This window comes from Poeciliopsis prolifica, unplaced genomic scaffold, assembly GCF_027474105.1.
Source record: "Poeciliopsis prolifica strain line A6 unplaced genomic scaffold, Auburn_PproV2 SCAFFOLD013, whole genome shotgun sequence".
NCBI lineage: Eukaryota > Metazoa > Chordata > Actinopteri > Cyprinodontiformes > Poeciliidae > Poeciliopsis > Poeciliopsis prolifica.
Genome location: NW_026562388.1, coordinates 9,470,549 through 9,491,694, shown reverse-complemented (window position 1 = coordinate 9,491,694; position 21,146 = coordinate 9,470,549). Strand labels below are relative to the sequence as shown.

At 38.7% G+C, this 21,146-nt stretch overlaps 1 protein-coding gene across 2 annotated transcripts in view; it reads right to left on the bottom strand.

Moving 5' to 3' along the window:
• The window catches only part of LOC129365237 (AT-rich interactive domain-containing protein 1B-like), a 194,957-nt gene that overhangs the window by 125,865 nt on the left and 47,946 nt on the right, over positions 1 to 21,146 (bottom strand). For both annotated transcript variants that reach the window (XM_055038316.1, XM_055038317.1), the window contains exons 3-4: positions 17,755 to 17,910; positions 1,571 to 1,675 (exon numbers count right to left, since the gene is read on the bottom strand). In XM_055038316.1, the coding sequence (XP_054894291.1) occupies positions 1,571 to 1,675; positions 17,755 to 17,910 (261 nt within the window). The remainder of the gene's footprint in view (positions 1 to 1,570; positions 1,676 to 17,754; positions 17,911 to 21,146) is intronic.

Sequence of the window (21,146 nt, the reverse complement as noted above, 5' to 3'; positions counted from 1 at the left end):
GCTCCTGGCAGAGAGAGAGAGAGAGAGAAACAGGAGGGGGGAGAGGGAGAAGTGGGGAAAAGGATGACAGCAGCTTTAGATCTGACATCAAAAGCAGACGAAAGAGTGAGAAAGGGAGAGAGAGAGAGAAAAAAGCGGTTACATCTCCACCGTGACAGCTTGCTAGAAGAGCCTCGCAAAATGCGGAGCAATTTCTCTCTCCTGCTCTCCATCACCGTCTATCTATCTCCCCCCCTCCCTCCATCTCTCTGTGTGTCTCTCATCAAAACTTGCTGCCGATTAGGATCTCTGCAAGCCACGTGCTTCGGGATGAGATGTGAAAACACACAGAGAACCCAAAGGGGTAAAACGCCAGGATTAAAGTGGTAAGGGAATAACGGGGTGATAGTGGCACCGGTTCAAATAGATCGGCCCCCGCGACTGCTGTGGCTCCTCGGCTTGTTCTTGTTCTCTCTCACTCCGGATTCACACATTGATATATCAAGGCCGTTTCTCATTATAGCATCAGGAGGCGAAAGAGCTTTCATGGAGCTGCTTTAGAGGGGGAGAGGGGAGGCGGCAGAGCGGGTAAAAGAGTGTGGGAGAAATTGAATGAAAGAAAAAAGGAGAAACACCAAGATGAAGCCAGATGACACACTATTAGTGCGTTAGGAAGGCAGAAGAGAAGAAAGTATGTCTCACTACCAGTTTGGAATCCCTCGACAAATGACAGATAAGTCAGTACTGATTTGAAACAAAGAAAAGTCAACCATCAATGTCTGTTGAGACGACCAGCGTGGAAAGATTTTAGACGAACCGGTCTAAGGAGAAATTCACACCCTAATTGGAGTTTGCACACTTAATTTACTTTTTTCTTGCACTTTATTCCTCCACTCCTGGGGCTTCTCCAAAGTATGTGGTAAATTAAACTGCACGCACCTCAAGCAGTGCCAATATTTGCGACCATTTGCAAATGTCTATTTGTTGGGAGAGAAATGATGGTGTAAAAAAGCAATTAGTGGAGCCAAAAAAAAGCCAGAGCAACCCTCATACTTCAGATCAAGCTGGTCACACCATTTCTTCTCAATTACTCCTCCAGTCAAGCTGCTCAACAATTTTTTTAAAAACCCCAGCCAAACATTAAGAGGTTGGCGCATGTGGGTTCGAGTGTTCTCAGAAAGAATGTCTTCGCTTGGTGCATATGCTTGTCTGTGTGTGTGGGTGTGAGTGTGTGCGTGCGTGTGTGTGTGTATATGCTGTTGCGCCATGGTGAGATAAAAAGTGTCCTTTTTGCCTTTGGCATGAACACCAGTCAAAACACATACGTAAGTTCTGACATGAGCAGTCAAATCCCCTGAGATGTCAGACAAAGAAGCGGGTCACAAGGTGAGCAGAGGATTCTGATTAGACAAAAGAGCTTTAAGCCAACATTGCAGAGTCAGATGGTAATATATTACATATTGTGGAAAGAAAAAAAATCCTCTTCTCTTTTTGTAGTTTCAAAACGTGAAGTGTATTTATATCATCCGAATATTTCTGTAGTGTGGTGTAGATTTAAAACAGTGTCTTTTGGGATGCTACAACAACTCACCGGCAGACTGGAAGGACGGTCCTGGGCGACTCCGTCCTCGTTGCTCGTCTTCCCAGAATTCCCCTGAGCAGGACCCCTCATGCTGTAGCTTTCCTGCTGAGCCTCCTAACATGATAGACAAAAAGAAGACACATTAAAAAGGAAATGAAGTACTTTTGCAGTCATATTTGCACACATAAAGTTTCCTTTTGATTCTGTTTAATGTTCCATTGAGACATAAATATATAAAAAAATATATCTGATATATTGCTCTGCAGTTTCTGTTTGCAAATAAAAAACACATTGAATGTGCTGCAAAATCTAATTTTTTAGAGATCAACTGCAAAATCAGCAAGTTTTTTTTTTATTTTTTTTTTATCACTGCTTTAAAAAAGTCAATTATCTAATTTGAGTACATTTATTCCATGGCAACAAAAAAAGAAAGTTTTTAGCCAGATCACTGGTGTCACAATTGTTCAAATGAAAACAATAATAATGATAATGATAACATAGACCTTTGGACACTTAAATAACTTAGAAACATCATAATATGTAGGAGAAAACATAAAATACAGAAACCCTTCAGCTGAGATTCTGTTACAAAATAAATGTAACAGAATCATTTAGTCAGCTAAACTTTAGTTTGTTGCAACTGAGGAACACAGGTCCCAACACAGGTCTGCATTTTTAAAAAGAGGAACATGTCCTAAAAGTGTGGAAGATATTTTACATGTTTTTTTTTCCAAACATGTAACATTTCAATCTGTTTACCAAGCATTTTCTTTCACACCAAAAAATCAGTGACTTCATCAATATAGCATGTCAACACCACAAGCTGCTAATAAGGCAGGAGCATCATAACTGTGTTAAAGTGCTGAAGGGATAGAATAAACTGTTAGACAGTTTACAAGACGCTGACATTCCAGGCTAGATGAAGTCAAAACTGAAACGGCACACTCTGTATCAAGGAATACACAAAAACCTCATTCGAACGCACACCGATCAGCACAGAACGCCGACCAATTCATTTCAACCAAATCCAGCCTAACCACCCACTAATCCTCCAAACATGCACACTCACATACAAACCCACATCAAGACATGCACTGAGTCCTATTGTTCAATCCAAGTCATTTTCTTTCCCTCTGTAATCACAAGCCTATCTAGTGTAAACCAATTTTCTCTGCATTGTCGGAGGTGTTGCCCTCTCTCGCTCCCTCCGTCTGCGTCTCTCTCTCCTTCCCTCTGCCTCTTTTCATTCACCATGAAGGTCGTTCCTCCATCATGTAAAGTGTCTGCAGCACAATAGCAACTTGTTAAAGAGCTCTGAGTGGAGGGATTAGTGATAACTGATCAGCGAGTCACAGCGAGAGATCACACACAGCCGTTCATGCACACAAACAGATACAACACACACACGCGCACACGCATAAAACCATGTGTTTATGTGAAACACACACAACTCAAAATCCATCTCTCCCCTCCAGTTTGATTTCTTATCCATTTTGTGATTATACTGTAGTAGGTGGGCAATATTTCTGTCAGCAAGGTGATATCATTTTATAGCAGGAGATAATCCTTCACAGCAGGAAATGTATCATGTGAAAACCGGTCTATTATTAACTGTAAAGTCATTTTAGCTTCTGGATGAGTATGAATGATGAAGGACTGATCAGGACCTTTTAAAGAGTTCATTTCATTCTCCTATGCAAACCTTTACAAACACATTTAATAGTTACTAATAATAGTAAAGACCATTCATCCAATTATTACTTGTAATTAAGTCAAAGTGTCCGTGAAATTAAATCCTATATGTGTGAGTTTTTATACATGCTCGTGGCTGTCCTTACTATCTCAGAGGGTAAATTCAAAATATTGTGTTTGCAAATTGTTTTTAAATTTCTAAAAAATAATAATAAAAAACTCATAATGTTTTGTCATTATCTTTGGGGTGGATAGACTTTCTGCATTCACTGATATAAAATAGTGAAAGGGGCTTATTCAGGTCAGGGCAGGTAACCAGACAGGTCTTTAGCTGGAGGTGGCATCATTTGCACACAAGTTTGTTCAGTAAAATAAAGTCCGGCTACACAGAACCTCTCCTAAAAACCATCATTAAACATTATCAAATGCATTGAAGCCAGACATTTTGCATTTTTTTTAGAATATGGAAAATAATTTACTGAAAACTAACTTCAAAGACTGTTGAGTTAATATCATGTTTAGATTTTATCAGGTAAAATATGGGCATTATGAGCCCCACTGAAATCTAAATTTAAAAGAAATGTAGGATTGTTTGTGTTTCACAAATTTGACACATTTTTCATTACTAGACAGAACAAAACACGAGTCAGAGAGCTACAAACCTCATATTTTAAGACTTTTAAAGGTTATGGCAGCCATTTTTGGACCTATTTTCACTTAGTGAATTCCCATCTTCAAAGTAAAGTAGAAATTACAATGTTTACTGTTTTATTTGTCTAATAATTTGATGATGGTCTGATAATTGCTTGATTCAATTTGAAATCTGTTTGTATACAAGTTCCTTATTTCAAATAGTAAACTCATAGTTTCAAATAGAACTGTATAAAATTTACCTAAATGCAGTATCTGTCTGCACTGAGTTCACATTTTTCCATGAGTATAGTAACAGGTTTTTATTTCAATAAAAAGTACACCTGGGTCAATGATTCAGTGCTTAGTTGTGTCTCCTTTTCACGGACTGAGTCACAGATGAACTGAATAATGCCATAAACAAAAAAAAAAAAAAGAAAATGGTGACAGCTTTTCTGTTTCTTTCCCATAGAAGAACATAGAGGTCAGTAATTCTAAACTTATCTAAGCATTTTCCTTGGCTGGTCAAACACAGAGCACCTGCTGGCATTGCCATTAATTCAATTCTCATTTAAATTCATTGAAGGTATGCATGGATCAGTGCTTCAGTGTTAAGTTGTGTTATTTTTTTCTTTATGGAAACATCACAAAGCTATTGGTGCCATCAAATTTCTGCATTCAATCTATTTTAATTTTCCAAAAAGCACTCCTGGCTTAGGGTTTCCTTGGCAGAGTCACAGAAAGAGCTTTTGCTGTGATCAACTTTGTGCATGTTCTTCATTTTTTTTCTCACAGAAAGTACATCTGGCCTGCTGTGTCAGTATTTAGCTGTCTTTCTTTTTTTAAAAGAAAGCATCGACATAGTTTTGCTGTAATCAGCTACACAAACTGTATTTTATATCTTTCCTAAAAAATATGGGCCTTCCGCAGTGTTTTTCCTCAACAGAAATTTTGACACACTTTTTTTTTCCTTTCTCTGGAAAGTATACTTGACTCAGTACAATATTTCAGTTGCATCTCCTAACAGAAAAAAAAGCAATAGATGGTTCAAGATGACATGTTTTTCTCAGTCTGCTCATACTTTCCCAAAGCAAGTACCCCTAGTTACGGCTTTTAGTGACTTCCCTTACAAGCCGCTTGAAACTGTTGATGCCATTGATTTCTTGGACTCGCATTGTTTTTTTTTTTTGTTTTTTTTGTATCTGCTCGCTCTCCAATCATGTCTCAATAGTATGGGCAGAAGGGTATTTCAGCTAGAACATCCATCAGAGGTTTCTTCTTCTTTTGTTTTCTTTAAATGAGTTCTGTTCCAACCCCGTCACTGCATGTTTGTTCGGAAAAAAAGGGTTACTGCAAAAATCATTGATTTGCAATCATCTACACTTCTTTCAATAATTTTTAAAACATTTGTTATTAAATGTTTAACTGAACTCTATTGTTCTCTATTGTTCAGCTAACTGTTTTCCAATGAATCTGTTTTGCAGAGTGTAAGCAGCAGACTGCATATAATTGGATCTGAATCTGAGTTTATACACACATGTATATAAGAGGTTGCACTGGACTTGTACATCGTCCATCATTTTGACTAACAGGGTATAAAAATCTTTTCATAATTTTTATCAATCAACTTTGTGAAAGAATTTCACTTAACTGCATAATATAACATCCTGGGACACATCAAATTGTATTCCAATCCAAAGTATGAACACACTCCCCTCCTAAACATGTTTGATAGCCGGAGGTGAACCGCCGTAACTACCAGATCTGGTTCAGTTAGAAAACCATATATTGTCCTAGATGTGGGTGGGCACTGAAAGATGCTTGACAACAGGACCACAACACAGAAGATCTTTTTATGTTAACTCCTGTGTCAAGCCCCTGAGCAATCTGTGTTTATTTGTGCACACAGACATCATAGATGCATGCCCAACATTAGCCTTTTATTACCTGACTGGACGTGTTTGAAGTAGAAGGCCTGCGCCGATACAAATACACCTCCACAGGTAAATAAAGGCAGGAGGTAGAGGGGACAGGAAGATGTGTGGTGGCCTTCTGATGAGTGGACGCACATGTGGCTGGCTCATGAAGAAAAATGCACACACACACGGGGAACCGAGAATAGAAAAGAGGCTGCTGACTCAAGTTCAATATTTACACAGGAGTGAGTCTCTAGTGTTTGTGTGTGTGTGAGCGCACGTGTGTGTGGGTGTGTGTGTACTCTGGGGGTTTTAAGTGGGTCAAAGTGAGGTTAGCTTCTTACTACTGTTTACGATCATGTTCTTACATCATAACAGTTAAATATGTGATGAACACAGAAGACGGGATACAAAGAGAGATGAAAGAGAAGTCTGAAAGGTTAGACGCAAAGGAGACATATTGTGAATCCCTGACTAGAGAAAAAAGATGAAAACAGAATTGAAAAAGTGAGAGCAAAAGGACATAAAACCCAAATGAAGGAGTGCTGCAATTGCGTCCTTTCATTTGAGTTTTTTTACAGTCCATTGTCTCAAAATCCCATTTCCCAGCTAATTTAGAAGCCTCTAAAATACACTCCACTCCATACCTTAAGCCTAAGGCCACAGCTAATCCTGTCTTCACACACGCACACACTCGCAGCGACACTCATTCATCCTCAGTGCTTTTGAAAAGACTTCATCTTGGCATAGTGGAAGCGAATGAAGGATATTGAAGGAAAGCGTTTGAAGTACATGAGGGAATGCAGGAATCAAACTGTGAGTTAAATGCTATTAGACAGCTGTGTGGAAAGGCAGTGTAATATTAGATTTGATTGAATAGATGACTGCTGAATGCGGTGTAATATATATAGAGCCGGAGAGGTTTTATGCAGAAGTAAATCAATATTGCACCAGCAACTCAAATAAGGCGCAAGTCAGAGTCAAGCAGGGAGCGGAAAGCAGAAAAGCGTTTTTATCCCTTGCAGACAGTTGTTTTCTTTTTGCAGTCCAAAACTTGAGCAAACTTGGTTTTAAACGTAGCTTGCGTCATAACCCAGCCTTTAAGATGATTTGTTTTGCATTGTTACATTCTCTGGGCGTAAATTAGCGGACGAGGACATGAACACTAATCATTTTCACACTTTCCCTTTGCCACTCACACCTCACTTAAGGAACTTCTTTTGCACCTTTTAGGCTGGCTGCCAACCATGTGCTCCTACAGGGGAGCCCGGTGAGGCACTCGCTACGCTTTCCTAATTTCAATTCACGCTCTTAAAACAGAAAAGCAGAGAAAGTCATATGACAGCATCAGAGCATTTGATGTCAATGGATGAAAAAGAGAAAGCAACCAAAACAAAATTCCTAAATTTTTTGTCTACTAACAATCAGTATTGGATGTGCCTTACTGAAACAAAACCTGTCACAGCATATGTATATTTTTAAATTCTTCAGCTTTTAAAGTTTAATCCCTTGTGCAGAGCCCTCTTCTGCTCTCGGCACTTTTGCTTTTTAACAGTTTGTGTGCAAAACAAAAATTGTGGTCGCGTTGCTCCATTTTGCTTCATTTTCAACAGTTTTCATCTATGCAAGAATCAAAATCAGTCAGTTATGTTTCATCTTTGCTGGTCCACACATTTTCCTTCTTAAATGAATTCGCCCTCGTCACCTTTGGGACACCTCTCTATTTTTCCTTCTCTCGGTCTTCATCAATGCCACATCCATCCTTCCCTTCCTCATCTCTCCCTGTCTCCACTGCTCTTTTTATGATTACCAAATAAATTAGTCATCTTCCTTTCCCCTGCACCTTGGCAGATGCAAATCTCTATCAAATACCACGCTAATGCTATTAATATTCATTAAAAATTAAGCTTAATTGCATCTATTTAAGAGAGGTTCCCATACGGATGCAACACACACTACTTCACCATATCCCTTGCACACAAGCATCAATGATCATCTTCAGGGGGACGGTGGTTAGAGTTTGTGAGACGATGGCCAAAGTTGAAAGAGAGCTCTGGCAATCAACAGCTATATCTTGTCGGTAATCAGATACCCTGCTGGGGTAATAAGTTCGCTAGAGAAGGAAAATCAAACCACCAATGTGAAAACATGAAAGTTACTCAACATGGATGGTGTATTCCACCCCAAAGCCAGTATTCATAGACTATACACAGAACGCGCAAAAAAATGTGTTCAAACATATATGTAATATGATTGTAATATGCAAAACATTAGAATATGAGTTCCAATGAGCTTTGTTTGTCTGATTCAAAAATAACTCATTAAGGCAATATTTCTGTATTTAAAATGTTGTTTTTTGTTTACTTTTGTTTTCATGTAAAATTCTAATCTTAATTGTTGTGTTTTCATTTACCTGTAGGAAAGATATCATCATAATTAACAGGAAAAAAGGCTCGTCATTAATCATGCTCCACTTAATTGAGTCACTAAAATAAACTTTTCCATATTTTTTTTAATTTATTGAATATGACTTGCTTAGATCAAAATATTCACATATAAGTCACTTTGAGCTAAACATCAAAGGGATTATTTCTAAAACCAAGAAAAGCTACAGGGTAACATGGATGTTCACAGATTCTCTCGATATAGACTTGAATGGTTTTGCAAAGAATCGGCTAGATGTGCAATGTGCTGAGTATTGCCACATATCTTTAGACATTTTCATTAACATTTCTGAAAACCATATATGAATGTCCTTCACGATTATGTAAGACATTTATTTTGTTACACAAAAATTATGCAAAATATAAGAAGACCGGTTTGACAAAATTTTAAGAGTTTAAAGCACGTAAATACTTTTTGCAAGGTTATCACAGAGTTTTAAAAAACTTATAGAAGAATCATATCATAATATTTTGAGAAGTCATAGTACTGTCTTATTCTCATGATTTTAGGACTTTATTCTCATATGTTTACTTATATTATTTTCTTCATAGCCCTAATACTCAGTCTTAGATCAATAATCAAATGTTCTGTAAATTCTTTTTTTTTTTGGAACGGTCCTTCCTGTTCTATCATTGCCATGAAAACATACTTGTTTAACTTCATATTGGCTAAGCTGTTGACAAGAGAAATGTGCTAAAATCCTTGCTGAATAAAAAAAAAAACATTGCACAAAACAGCTTTTTCACATCAAGCTGGAGGTGGGGAGCAGGACATCCATATTCAACAGTCTGCTTTGGTTCTGAAACGCCAACAAGCCAACACCAATAAGCCTGAAACAACATTCAAGAGCGAGAGCAAAATGATTACTTTTTTTTTTCTGCTTCTAAAATAATATCCAAAAGCACTTTTTTGTTTCTAATGTGTTATGTTTTTATAAAAGTGTTTTCTAATCTATTTTAAAGAGAATTTCTACATTCTGATTTTTTCATAGGACAATCTGACCAACTGCAGCCCCATGTAACTGTAAAAGGTGACCGTTAGAATGGAAAAAGATGTGTATTACACATCAGTATATGTTTTGACACCAAGTGGTGTGTGCAGCTGTGTGAGTTGGTGTGTGCTTGCAGTCTATCTTAATAGGTCCATTTGTAGCAGGGCCTGTTCTAGTGCTGTGTCCTTCAGATTGGATTCTATCTCAGCAATCCCCCTGACCTTTAGCTCAAAGTGACTACAAGAAAAGACCTGAGTTCTGACACAAGATCCTCACAAGCACATACACACGCAACCACAAGGAAAGCCTTCATTATAAAAAAATATATATATAAAAACGCACTCAGAGGAAAATTAATATGCACACATTTACTTTACTCGACACACTCCTCTGCATTTGTACGGGCTTTCCCTCAGGGATGATGTCAGATGGAACTAACATTGCCAGGGTTTTTTCTTTTATTCTCCTACACAAGCCAATCAAATCAAAGCCCGTCTTCACTTCACACAAGCTTTGCAAGTCCCTGTCACCACAAGCCCTACCACCCGTTCACTTCAACTTGCTTTGGCATACCGTTATAACTAGTGTACACCCACATGACTTTTGCTAAAGCGCTCAGGGACGATGGCAGTGTGTTGGCGAGCGTGACTTTGAGACATTTTTTGGGGGGTACTGTCTGTTTTCTCTTTCTGTCTGTGAAGTCTGAATCCAGGAACAAATGTAGCGGCATTTCCGAACAAATGGCAGCTAAATGAGGCCCCTAGGGTGCTGCACAGCTAACTATCGCTGCCCCCCCACCCTACACCTTTATTTTTGAGCCATTATGATTGTCCTAACAGTTCCAAAAAACACCTCTCTCATTCTTGTTCATTTGCATTTGAATTGAAGCTCCCCAGTACAAAAACAAACATAAATCAAAAAATGGGGAGAAGAAAAGAGAGAGAGAAAAAAAACCGTGGCAAATTCTGGCCGAGCAATTAGTGAATGTCAGTCAATGTTAAGGTAAACAAAAAAAAAAAGAGACGCTAAATTAAAAACATTGCATTCAGACATTTTCACACACACACACACCAAAACTGACACAGTATACAGTTCATATATATTTATTTTTTAGTTTCATCATTTAGTTTTTGCTTCAAAACTCATCAAGCTTAAGTGCTCGTCTGTGGTGGCCAATCAGAGCGCGGCAGGCCCAGGGTTGCCGTGGCGATACACAGGGACATTTAGAGGACTCCGATAAACTCTGCCATTTAAAAGGTTATGACAATTAACGCGGCTCTCTGCAAATTACCACTGCCAGACCTTTACCCACGGACGTCTCTCTCCCTCTTATCACCTCGCGCCCAGCCTCGCTCCCTCTCTCTGCCTCCTCCTCACTATCTCGCCATATGCCCTCCATTTCCACAGCCTGTCCTCCTTTACTCCCCCCTCCACTGGCCCCAACCCGCCCGACCCTCCCTACACCCCCTTCCACCCAGCAGCACTTTTATTATCCTGTTAATTAACAGACTTCTTCACTTAATATTCAAATGCTGACCAATTAATGACATTGAACTTTGGGCACTCCCCCTCCACACACACCCACCTACAAACCTTTGTTTCAGTCCCCAACTCACACACCCGCACACACGCTAATACACTCCTTCCTGTCTCTCATTTCCTTCATTTCGTCCCCTCAGCCATCCCTGCCATTGCCAAGGTGAGCTCCCATTTCTGCGTGATTGAAAGAGAGTGTGAGTGTGTGTGTGATGAGGGGTAGCCAGAGGTGGCTGAGGCAGCAGAGCAAGTATACGACAAGGGGGTAATAAAGCCAGAGGGGTGGGTCGAAGTAAGGCACGATGGCCTTTTAATTAACCTGGTGTGATTAAAAGCGGGGGTGTGTGGTGGGTGGGTGCAGGGGCGAGGGAACGGGGCCTGCTGCTACAGCCGGTTGGGGGGCTGAGAGGTGACAGACAGGAAATGGGAAATAAAACGAGAAGTAATGAACGTTACAAAATGTCAACATGTGGACATCCTGTAGGTTTTATACAGTTTATAATCATTGCAATGAAAATAAATGATCAATTAGAGTATTGCACAACAATACAATGATTAAAACTGTATTTAGTAAAAGAAAAATGTGGTATAAGAAATTATTAAATATATTAAACAGATCATCACTGTTCCAATGTATCTTCTCTATTCATGGATAATGGGTTTCTGGTGGTTTGCTGGAGTCAGGAAACCATTAATGAGGCTTTCAAACACTTTCTAGGATGAGAGTTGTCAATTACTTTATGTTGATTATGTGCAGCTTTTACAAATCTTTTGGCCCATTTCATGTTGTCAGACAGGTGCTTTTAATAGCAAGAGATTTTGTTCAAGACATTTTTTCAACCAAGGGTGTGTCCAATAAAGCTAGGAAAAATAATTTATATCGACAACTTAATATCAATATTATTTTACAAGGCATTTTGATTCTGAAGATAAAACTTTAAAGTTAAAATAATTATTATAATGCAAAGGACAAGGCATTCCACGTTGTGTTTACGAGAGGCAGTGCGTCGCTGGTGCTATAAATAATAATGTTGATGTGACTTTTATGGTCCAGGGAAACTGAGTTCATGCATTAGTACAGCACAGTAATATTTGTACAAGCAATAACAGCTTGTATGAATACTTTTTCCATGATTTGCCCACACTATTCATAATACTACATATCTTTAGAGGTTAAATTTTAACTGATGTTAAACACTCAACAAAAGATGCTGACAAATTAAAATGTTTAACTGTCTTAAGTGTCTTTAATGGTAGGTACAACACAAATATTTAGTTGCTTATTAGTCACGTTTTTAAAATTATTTTAAATTTGATTTAAAATTCATAGTTAACAGGACCAGAAACAACAAGTGGCTTACTGAAAAGCAGACTCAGCCAAACCGATTCATCAAATTTGGTAAAATCCAGCAAGGCTTGCAGAAGAATGAGTGACCCAGACAGTCGTGTTACTAAAAAAACACACACACAAAAATTTGAGATGAAAAATTTGCATCTGGAAAATTTTGTTAGCCGTTTTTTTTTTTTTTTTTAACAAAGGTGCAAGACCATTCTTATTTTTCAGAGGTACACTTACACACAGACACAACTCATATTGTTGCCTCTGTTTTATCAAACTATTGTATTTAATCTATTGTTGAGCACGCAAAAAAAGCCCCAAAAAGTATTAATCTAATAAATGGCCCATGAGTACTTTCAACCAAAAGTTTGAAAATGACTGCCTTTCCACATCTGAAAAAATTTAGTCCTCATCAACCTGTAAAACACACTGAAGTATGTGTGAATAAACGGAGGGTTACCAACAAACTTGCCTTGTCTAGTTTTCTTGTCAACACCAGATAAAAAACATTGCTGCATGTCATCTCAGTAAATCAGCTTCTATCTGTGCAAGTCCCTGTAAAGCGAACATGTCCCCTCCAATCAGCTCAGAGTTCATCTATGCTAAAGTACCAGTCCCCAGAGCCCACTCTCAGACAGGAAGAGGAAATGGTAAAAGTCAATAAAGCAATTGGGATCGGTTTCACACAGAAACAGGAAAGTGAAAAAAGGACCTTCAAGAAAAGCTGACTGCCTTTTTTTCCCAAAGACCAGCAGTCAAAGTTGAGCCTCACTTGAATAGAGCGCACAATCCACCACAGGTTCTAAAGAACACTAAAACAAAGTGCAGCTAAATTCTGTTTAACGTTATGAGTCTATAAACATCAGTTTAACACACTGTTTCTCAATGAAAATTAAATGGTGTGTGCTCCAAGGGAAAGCTGATCAAAGGCAGAACAACATTATGAGTTTAGGTCTGGCAGATGGCCAGAGTTGCTTTTCACCTGCTCTACTCAGCTGCAGAGCCAACTCTGTCACTCTTTGCTGCATGCAAAGCTGTATAGAAAATATGCGCCACAAAATCTCTTCTTCCTCAGATTAAGCCCTTCTGACAAATGATTAAATTGTTCTACTATGAATTAAAGTCCTTATTTATTGTAAATAAAATAATAAAAAAAAGAAAGAAAAAGAAAATGTTATCCATGATTAGGATGAAGTGTCATTGTTATATCCACAGCTCCTTTGAATCAGCCAAAAATCCAGATATAAAGTCTTGGAACCAAAGAGCCACTGATCATAAATTGAGAAAAAAAAGAGGTGAAACTTTCCAGGGGCGAAATAAACAACCAAAAGTATACCAAGATTGCATCCAATACACAAAAGAACTCAGAAGTAGATTAATGATTTAGTAATAAGAAACAAGCCAAAATAGTCTACATGGCAGAATTTCAAGGGCACAACCACTGCTGACTAACACGATCACACACACAAAAAAAACTTGATAATCATATAGACTTTTGGCAAACATTCTGTGGGCTCACAAGAAAACACTTTTTGGAACATTTATACAGTTGACTCTGACATAAGACTAGTAACATAAAAATTAACATCACACTTACACTCATGCATAGTGGTAGCAGTATAATGATCTGTGGTCGTTCAGGAACTGGATGTCCAACCCTAACTGATGGAATCATAAATTCTGCTCTGTACTAGAAAATTCCTAAGGAAAATGTCTCGCACTCAGTTTCTGATGTCAAGACAATAATCCATTATGCACCAGATAGTCCCAAAAACAAATTTAGATTGGCCTAGTCAAAGCCTGGATTTAAATAAAATTTAGATCCTGTGACCTGACATTAAACATGCTGCTTGTGCTTGACAAACCAAAAAACAAAGCAAAACAAAAAGAACAAATCTCTGAAGGTGCACATACTTTTCAATGGCTCTGTGCCTCTTTTGTGCTGCTGTACATGTGGTAAATAGCATTTGTTTTTATGGCCTGGAATTTTGTTTTTATTATTAAGCTGGCTCTAAGGTCAAATAGATGCCATTTGGATGGCTTTTATCCAATGCATAATGAAGTTCCAACATAATAAATTAGGTCAAATACTGTCAATAGTTATTTACGGACTAATTTTCTTTACCTTTATCAGATCTATTTGTAATGGAGTATGACATCTGTGAGGAGACTTTTTTTTTCCAAAGCCCCAATTCGAAAACTCTAGTTATTTAAATATAACATGCCACTCTTTTTCTTAAACACCAGTTCAACAATATCTTCTGCTCTCAACTAACCTATGCTTTTAAAATTCTCTTTTCCAAAGTGGTGCTACATACATTTTTATTTTTTGTATGAATGCTGATATCGTTGAAAATGTCTTTTTTATCCTGTTTTGCTCCTTGCAATCAGATGAGGTCATGAGAGAGCAACAGACTCAAAGAAGGAAGGCATTTTTGCTCCATTCCGTTTCAAAAACTAGCTAATAGCAGTTGTTGCACAGCAAACTGTGTCAAAGGCAGCTGGAATGGTTCCATCAACGAGAGGATGTCCTCTGGCTGGGGTTAATGGGAGTGGAGTAGGGGGAAAACGAACTGCTGAGAGCGCCGGAAGAACAAAATAAAGAACTTTTCAGCTTGGATTTCTCAGAGTAATGCAGGGTCAGAAAACAGGGGTCAAAACCACAATGACATCGTAATCTGGCGTGCGCTTGCGATTGTGCACGGGTGCGTGCGTGTAATCCGTTCGGTGCGGCTCGCATCATGTTTCATTTCAGCACAGAAATCACAGACAAAGGTCACTGTTTGACCTTTTCACAGCTCAGAATTGCAGCACCACGCCTGCCTGATTAGTGTGCACACAGACACAAGCTGACACACACGTATGGATGCTAAAAAAGAAGAACACACTCGCTCAGGACAGAAAAATGAAAGTAATAACACAAAGCTCAAAGCACACACACAAAAAAAATCATCTTTTTGTAATCTTGCCCAACTCTGCTGTGCGAGTTCAATTTTCAGACATGTTTACCTCAGATACAAAATCAAAAACAAGCACTGATCCTCTTTGTTATTTAAATTCATTGTGATATTTTTCTGTATTTATTTTATACTTTAAAACCTTCGTTAAACAGAGAACTTACAAACCTAAAGTCCTAAAGCCATTGCACACACTTGCTTAAGTGTAAAATGTCACGTTTTAATAGTTGATCAAATGTATTTGGTTGTTCTGAACTGAGACTAAAGCTCAGATGTAATTTACAGGCAAAATATTCAACGTTTAACCATTTTTCCAAAGATATTCTTGCCTGTTTCCATTTTCAGAAAGTATTTTCAGTAAGTATTATGAAGTGAACTGCTTATTGGTGAGCCAGACCTTTAACGAGTAATGGGAAAGCATAGGAGCTAGAGGCCTATTAGCTGATAAAAATGTGTGAATTTATTGGCTATATTGTGCTGGTGTGCAGATAGAAGCTAGGAGTTCACACACATCGCCCACTGTGCTGCTGAAGCATAAAAAGATTTATAGCTGTAACACATACCGCAGGGAGGATTTCTTGATTATAGGTAAAACCAGCAGGATGTAGCAATGATGCAAATGTGCATGTTGATTGAAATATAAAATACTGTGCATGCACTGCAATGAGAAACGACAGGGAAGCCTGCTCTGTGGTCACCTCGGAGGTTGGCATAGTAACCAATCAGGAACCTATCAGCACAGGTGAAATTAGACTTGAGCCAATCAGTGTGTTTGGGGCTGAACTACCTAGAGTATAAATGTCAACGTGGGTCAATTGCCGCCATATCATCAGCCATGATGAAAACACACCATTACTGTCGGAAAATGTCAATGTGGCCATGGATTCTAGCCTCTCCTTGTTAAAGTGAACAACGTTTGTTCAGTAAGCTGCAAAATTTGCACGCGTGTGTGTGTGTGTCGTAGGTGAGGAAACAAAACTTAAGACACACGGCCTGATTGGCTGACACAGTATGTAAATTATATGCTAAGATTTACGGTTTCCTTTTTGTAACTACCTGCCTTTGTGCTCACAGTGTCTTTTTGTATGGCAGTTTAGTGAATATTGCAATTTGGTTGAAAAAAAGCATTTATCTTGGTAAATTAGAATATGAATGCCCTCGCTATTGTCAGGCAGCATCAGCTTGTGCAGATTTTAAATATATCTGCACATAATTTAGATGCAAGTCTTTAAAATCTGGGGTGAAAAAAGACATTTGGAATGATACTTGAACAACAAGGATGTGTCTTGTAATAAAATACATGGTCCTTGATATGCAAATTTTTCTACAAAACAACATTTTTTATAGTTTCTTGTGACAAAATTGCAATCAGCTTTATTGGCTAAGTTTGTATGCATAGACATTTCTGTCTGGATGCAAAATAATGCATGAAAGTCCTGGTAGAAATGACTGTTATACTTTGTCTTGTTTTGTTGCATACTGATACTATTCATTGTTTGCAAGCTTTATCAGGCATAAAAGATTCCCTTGCAATAACAAAATAAAAACCTCTCTCTGCCTTTCTGGAAAGACTTGTGCTGTTCTCTATTTTGCTTGTTTTCTATTTTGTCTTGCAGCAGTTTTTTCTACCTTGTTCTTTTCTTTCTCTTGTTTTGCTCTCTTCTACAATGACTCGGTGCTGGTCGATGGCCCACAGTTCCTCTATGCAGCTTGACATATCCCCCATGCTTAACAGTGGATAAGAAACACATTGGCAGACTTCACTTAACTCACAAAAATACAACTTCTTGAACCCCAGCTACAGAATGGAAATGCTTCACAGAAAAGCAGCTGGAAACTTAGAAGAAAATGTCTCGATCCATATCTGCACTCCAGATGCTCTGTTGTTCTGAGACTTAGTTTTTCATCTGCTGGACTTTTGTGCATACAAAATGTCCAACATGTGTGGATGTACTGAGATACGTACAAAATAAAAACTTAGTCTATATAAAGAGTGTATATATTAATTTTTCCAAGCCTTCCACCTAAAACTTAAACCTTTAAACCTAACGTAACATAGAATTTTTACAGAACACTAAATTCAACAAACAAAAACGTAAATAACTTATTAGAAATATAGATACGAAATTATTTTCAAAGAATAGTAGAATGTCTTAAGCCAAAATATGCAATCTCGACTTTCTAAATAAATCAAACAGGGAGTGCTTTTATTTTGAAGGGGGAGTACTTCTAATTGTGCCAATTGATGCTTCACACAGTTGGAGAAAACTGTGGTCTCTCCAACCCTTTCTCTTCTATCTTATTAAAATGCCTTTAAAGCACAGTAAGAATCCATCCATCTGTCATCATATACACATATTAATATCTGCCAACCTCCAGCGGTTAATGACTAAGAGGCGAGGTACACTCTGGACAGATCACCAGTCCAACACAAAAATACGATGGCAAATTTTTGGGAGGCGGGGTACATTCTGGACACTCAACACACTCATATCCAAGAACAATTTAGAGACCTAAAAGAACCCAGGTCAAGGTTTGAACCCAGGAGCTTCTTACTGCAAGGCGACAAGACTCGCACGTTTTTATACCTCCTACAATTTTTTCTTAACAACACAGGAGAGACTTATTTGGCAATAAACTGCAGCATGCACATTTGTCTAATGACAGAGCGTTCTGAGTGACAGTACCTGCTGCGGAGGAGGTCGAGGCTGCAGGTAGGGACTCTGGGACAGGCCTGTGGGAGTCTGCTGAGGAGGACTGAAGTACGGAGGGGTTCCCTGCTGCCCTCCTTGCTGCTCCCTGCTGAACCCTCCCATCGACTGCTGACCATATGGTGCAACCTGCTGAAGATAAGAAGAAGAAATCAAACTTATTACAGGGGAAATGTTTATACAACTGCAACTCAGTCCTAATCATTCATGTTAAACAGCTTGTGTTTGCATTAACTTCTTCACAACTCCAAGACCTTGACAAGACAGGGAGGAGTAGAAGCTGATGGAGCTGTGCTGTGGCCAAAAGTCTCACAAAACGTGTTTCTAACCTCCTGAGGAATGCTTCTGACATGGAAATAAGAAGCAGAAACATTGCCCAAAGCCACAAAAAGCTATGCAAATAATATTTTCTAATATCACCAATTGTCCCTGAGCTGCAGGCTCTAAAAGGGAGAAGGCAAACATCAGCCTCCGATCAGTCCTCTGCCTAATGAATTCCTCCTGAAGACACCTCTAGCTTTATGTCCTCTAGTTTGCCAAATGCATCCACCTCTTCACATTATCTCTGACTCAGCCAACTCACAGATGAGTTCAGAAGTGCTAGATATTACTGCAGGTCCGTCCCAGGCCGTAACCTTAATGACAGACACGTGGATGAATGGTAGCATTCCAGGGCAGAACAAAAAAGAAAAAAAACTAATTCATAGAGGTGAAGCCATGCCAAGCGGCAATGCTGTATTACACGGTGGTTTTAAGGAAAAACACGAACAAGGAGTGTATGTAACAAGCTGGCACAAATACAAATGTAGACTTAATCCCTTCATGTTGTTTGTTATGACTACAGACAGCGCCAGGTGTTCCAACTGCTGCGTGGATTTTCTTATTCACACAGAGACAGCCACACATTTACACAAACAGCCAGGAACAAATTATTAAACAACATTTACAACTACTGACAGCACTTTTAATGTCATATTTCCTTCTCATCATGTCATGCTGCTCTGCCACACACTCGTTAAACCTACACAAGGCCATAATTTGGGGCATCTGTCAAGCTTGTCGTCCACTTCCAATGTCTTACTTTAAGATGTTGTCTTAAATCTTCCTTAGCAAAGTAAAACTCTTAAACTTACTATGATTTATATCTCGAATGATGGTGTTACTGGGCCCTCTGACATGATGTAATTATCACACTATACAGCTTTGTCAGATAAGAGCGTGCAGCCGGAGCAGAGGCTTTATGAGAGAGAAACCCCTCTAACATAAAAGGCATGATGAAACTCAAGGCTGGTGGAGAACATAGTGAAATCTGATCTGGTGACAGCAGAGTACCAGTGGAGATTAATATGTTTCAAACAGGTTTTGAAGAGAGCCTTCCGTTGAGTGGGGTTTGTAAGAAAAGAAATATTCTCCCAATGCTTTTGACTTTTTCAATCGCAGTGATTGGACAGTGTTGAAAACTTTTCACTTCAGTAGAAATTTGATTAGCAAAGACAGGTTTGTGTGCGTGTGTGTGTGAGCAGAGCTTACAGTGAGGGAGCGTGTCATTAGGCCGATGAGATGGACAGACAGGGTGAGATCAGTCTGGCTAGCAGAGAGGTTAATAGCATGGCCCTGCTCATGCTAACGGCATCACTGGATTCATTACCAGCAGTCAGAACTGCCCACACACACACACTAAGCTACTATTTGATGCTTTAATACTTGAATGAATGCAGAAAGATGAACCATTGCTCACTCACTCTCTCACATATGCGTATTATAAGGCCTGTATCGAAGCTTCTTCAGCAAAAGTGAAGCAGCCTTGTCCAGTTATTAGTGTTGACAGTCTGGTGTAACACGGTGAGCTTCAACAGGAACACCGCTGTTCTCAGATTATTGAAGATTAGCTCACCTTGGCAATCAAGACCAGAAATCCATTGAAGGGTTCCTCTTTCCACAGACACATCCAGATGCAAGAATTTCCTAGTCACAGATGAGGACTGTGACTAGGAAAAATATCACCACAAAAAAGAGAAAGAAATATAGCTTAACATTGAATAAATTTAGGGCTACTGATTAGTTCGTAGTCTGATTTCGAATTATCTGGTATATATATATATTAATAAAAAACAACTCAATAAGTGTGATGTGTCATTGTTTTCTGCCCTTGTGAGACAATAATTTATGGAAGCACCTTTCACTCCAGTTACATCTGCAAGTCTTTTGGATTCTTCCAGCTTTTGCAGAAACTGAAAATTTTCCTATGTTTTGCGAAATAGCTCAAGCTTAGTCAGCTTGGGTCAAAGACTTCTGTGAAGAGATATATTTAGGTCTGAATGGGATATTCTGAGTCATGAATATGCTTTGGTCTGAACCAGTCCATTATAGCTGTGACTGTATGTTTGAGAGTGATGGAAGGTGAACATCTGTCACAGTCATGTCTTTTTTAGCCTTGAACATATTTTCTTCCAAGACTCCTCAATTTTCAGCTTCATCACTATCAACGTGATTTCTGAGAGTAATGAGTCACACTGGATTTTAAATAAGTGTTGTGGAGTAAATTATGTACAATGCATATGCAAATAACCCCAATTTGTACTTAATTTTTTTAAACCAATATGTAAGTTTTTTTAATCTTCACAGTTATGTGGTGCTTTGTTTTGGTCTACCCCATGATATCCAATTACAGCACTCTGAAGTGTGATATGATATGGCAACACAGAGTGTTAATGATTTTCCAAAGCAGTGAATTTTAGGCCATTAATTCAAGGATAGCTTTTTTGGGTCATCGTCAAATGTAATAACTAGCAGCAGACTTTAGGCATGATCTCTTTCAGAGCTAGTAGCAATTCATAGTGTAACAACTATTTTTATTTATTTTTTTTCTAAAGCATGCATGTCATTGTTGCATTCTAACAGAATGGGTTGCAAAAATTTAACCACAGCATGCAGACAAATCAAGTAAGACAGTGACAAATAGGAATAGATAGAAATACCAACCCCCTGCCATTCAGTCAAATAAGCACACAGGCAGTCGGTAGACTGGAGGTCTAACGAGTAGCAACCTGCCAAAGTGGCTTTGGGTGGGAAGAAAGAGTTATTCAGATGCAGCTTATGTTTGATCGCTAGGGCAGACTGCATAAATGCACTGTACCTGCTGAGCACACACCAACTCAATGAAACCTGATGCTCTTTGACTGAGAATATGTTTAGCGATAAACAGACTTGCTGTGCTGCTGGCTGCACCAATAAAAATAACCGCTGGAAGGAGAAAATAAGACCATTTTTCTGCCTTTTGCTTTCACTCAGGTGAGGAGAAGCAGACTAAATAACAGTGTGATTTATCCAGAGTGTCTTGGCAGGCACATGGTGTCAAATAAACATCT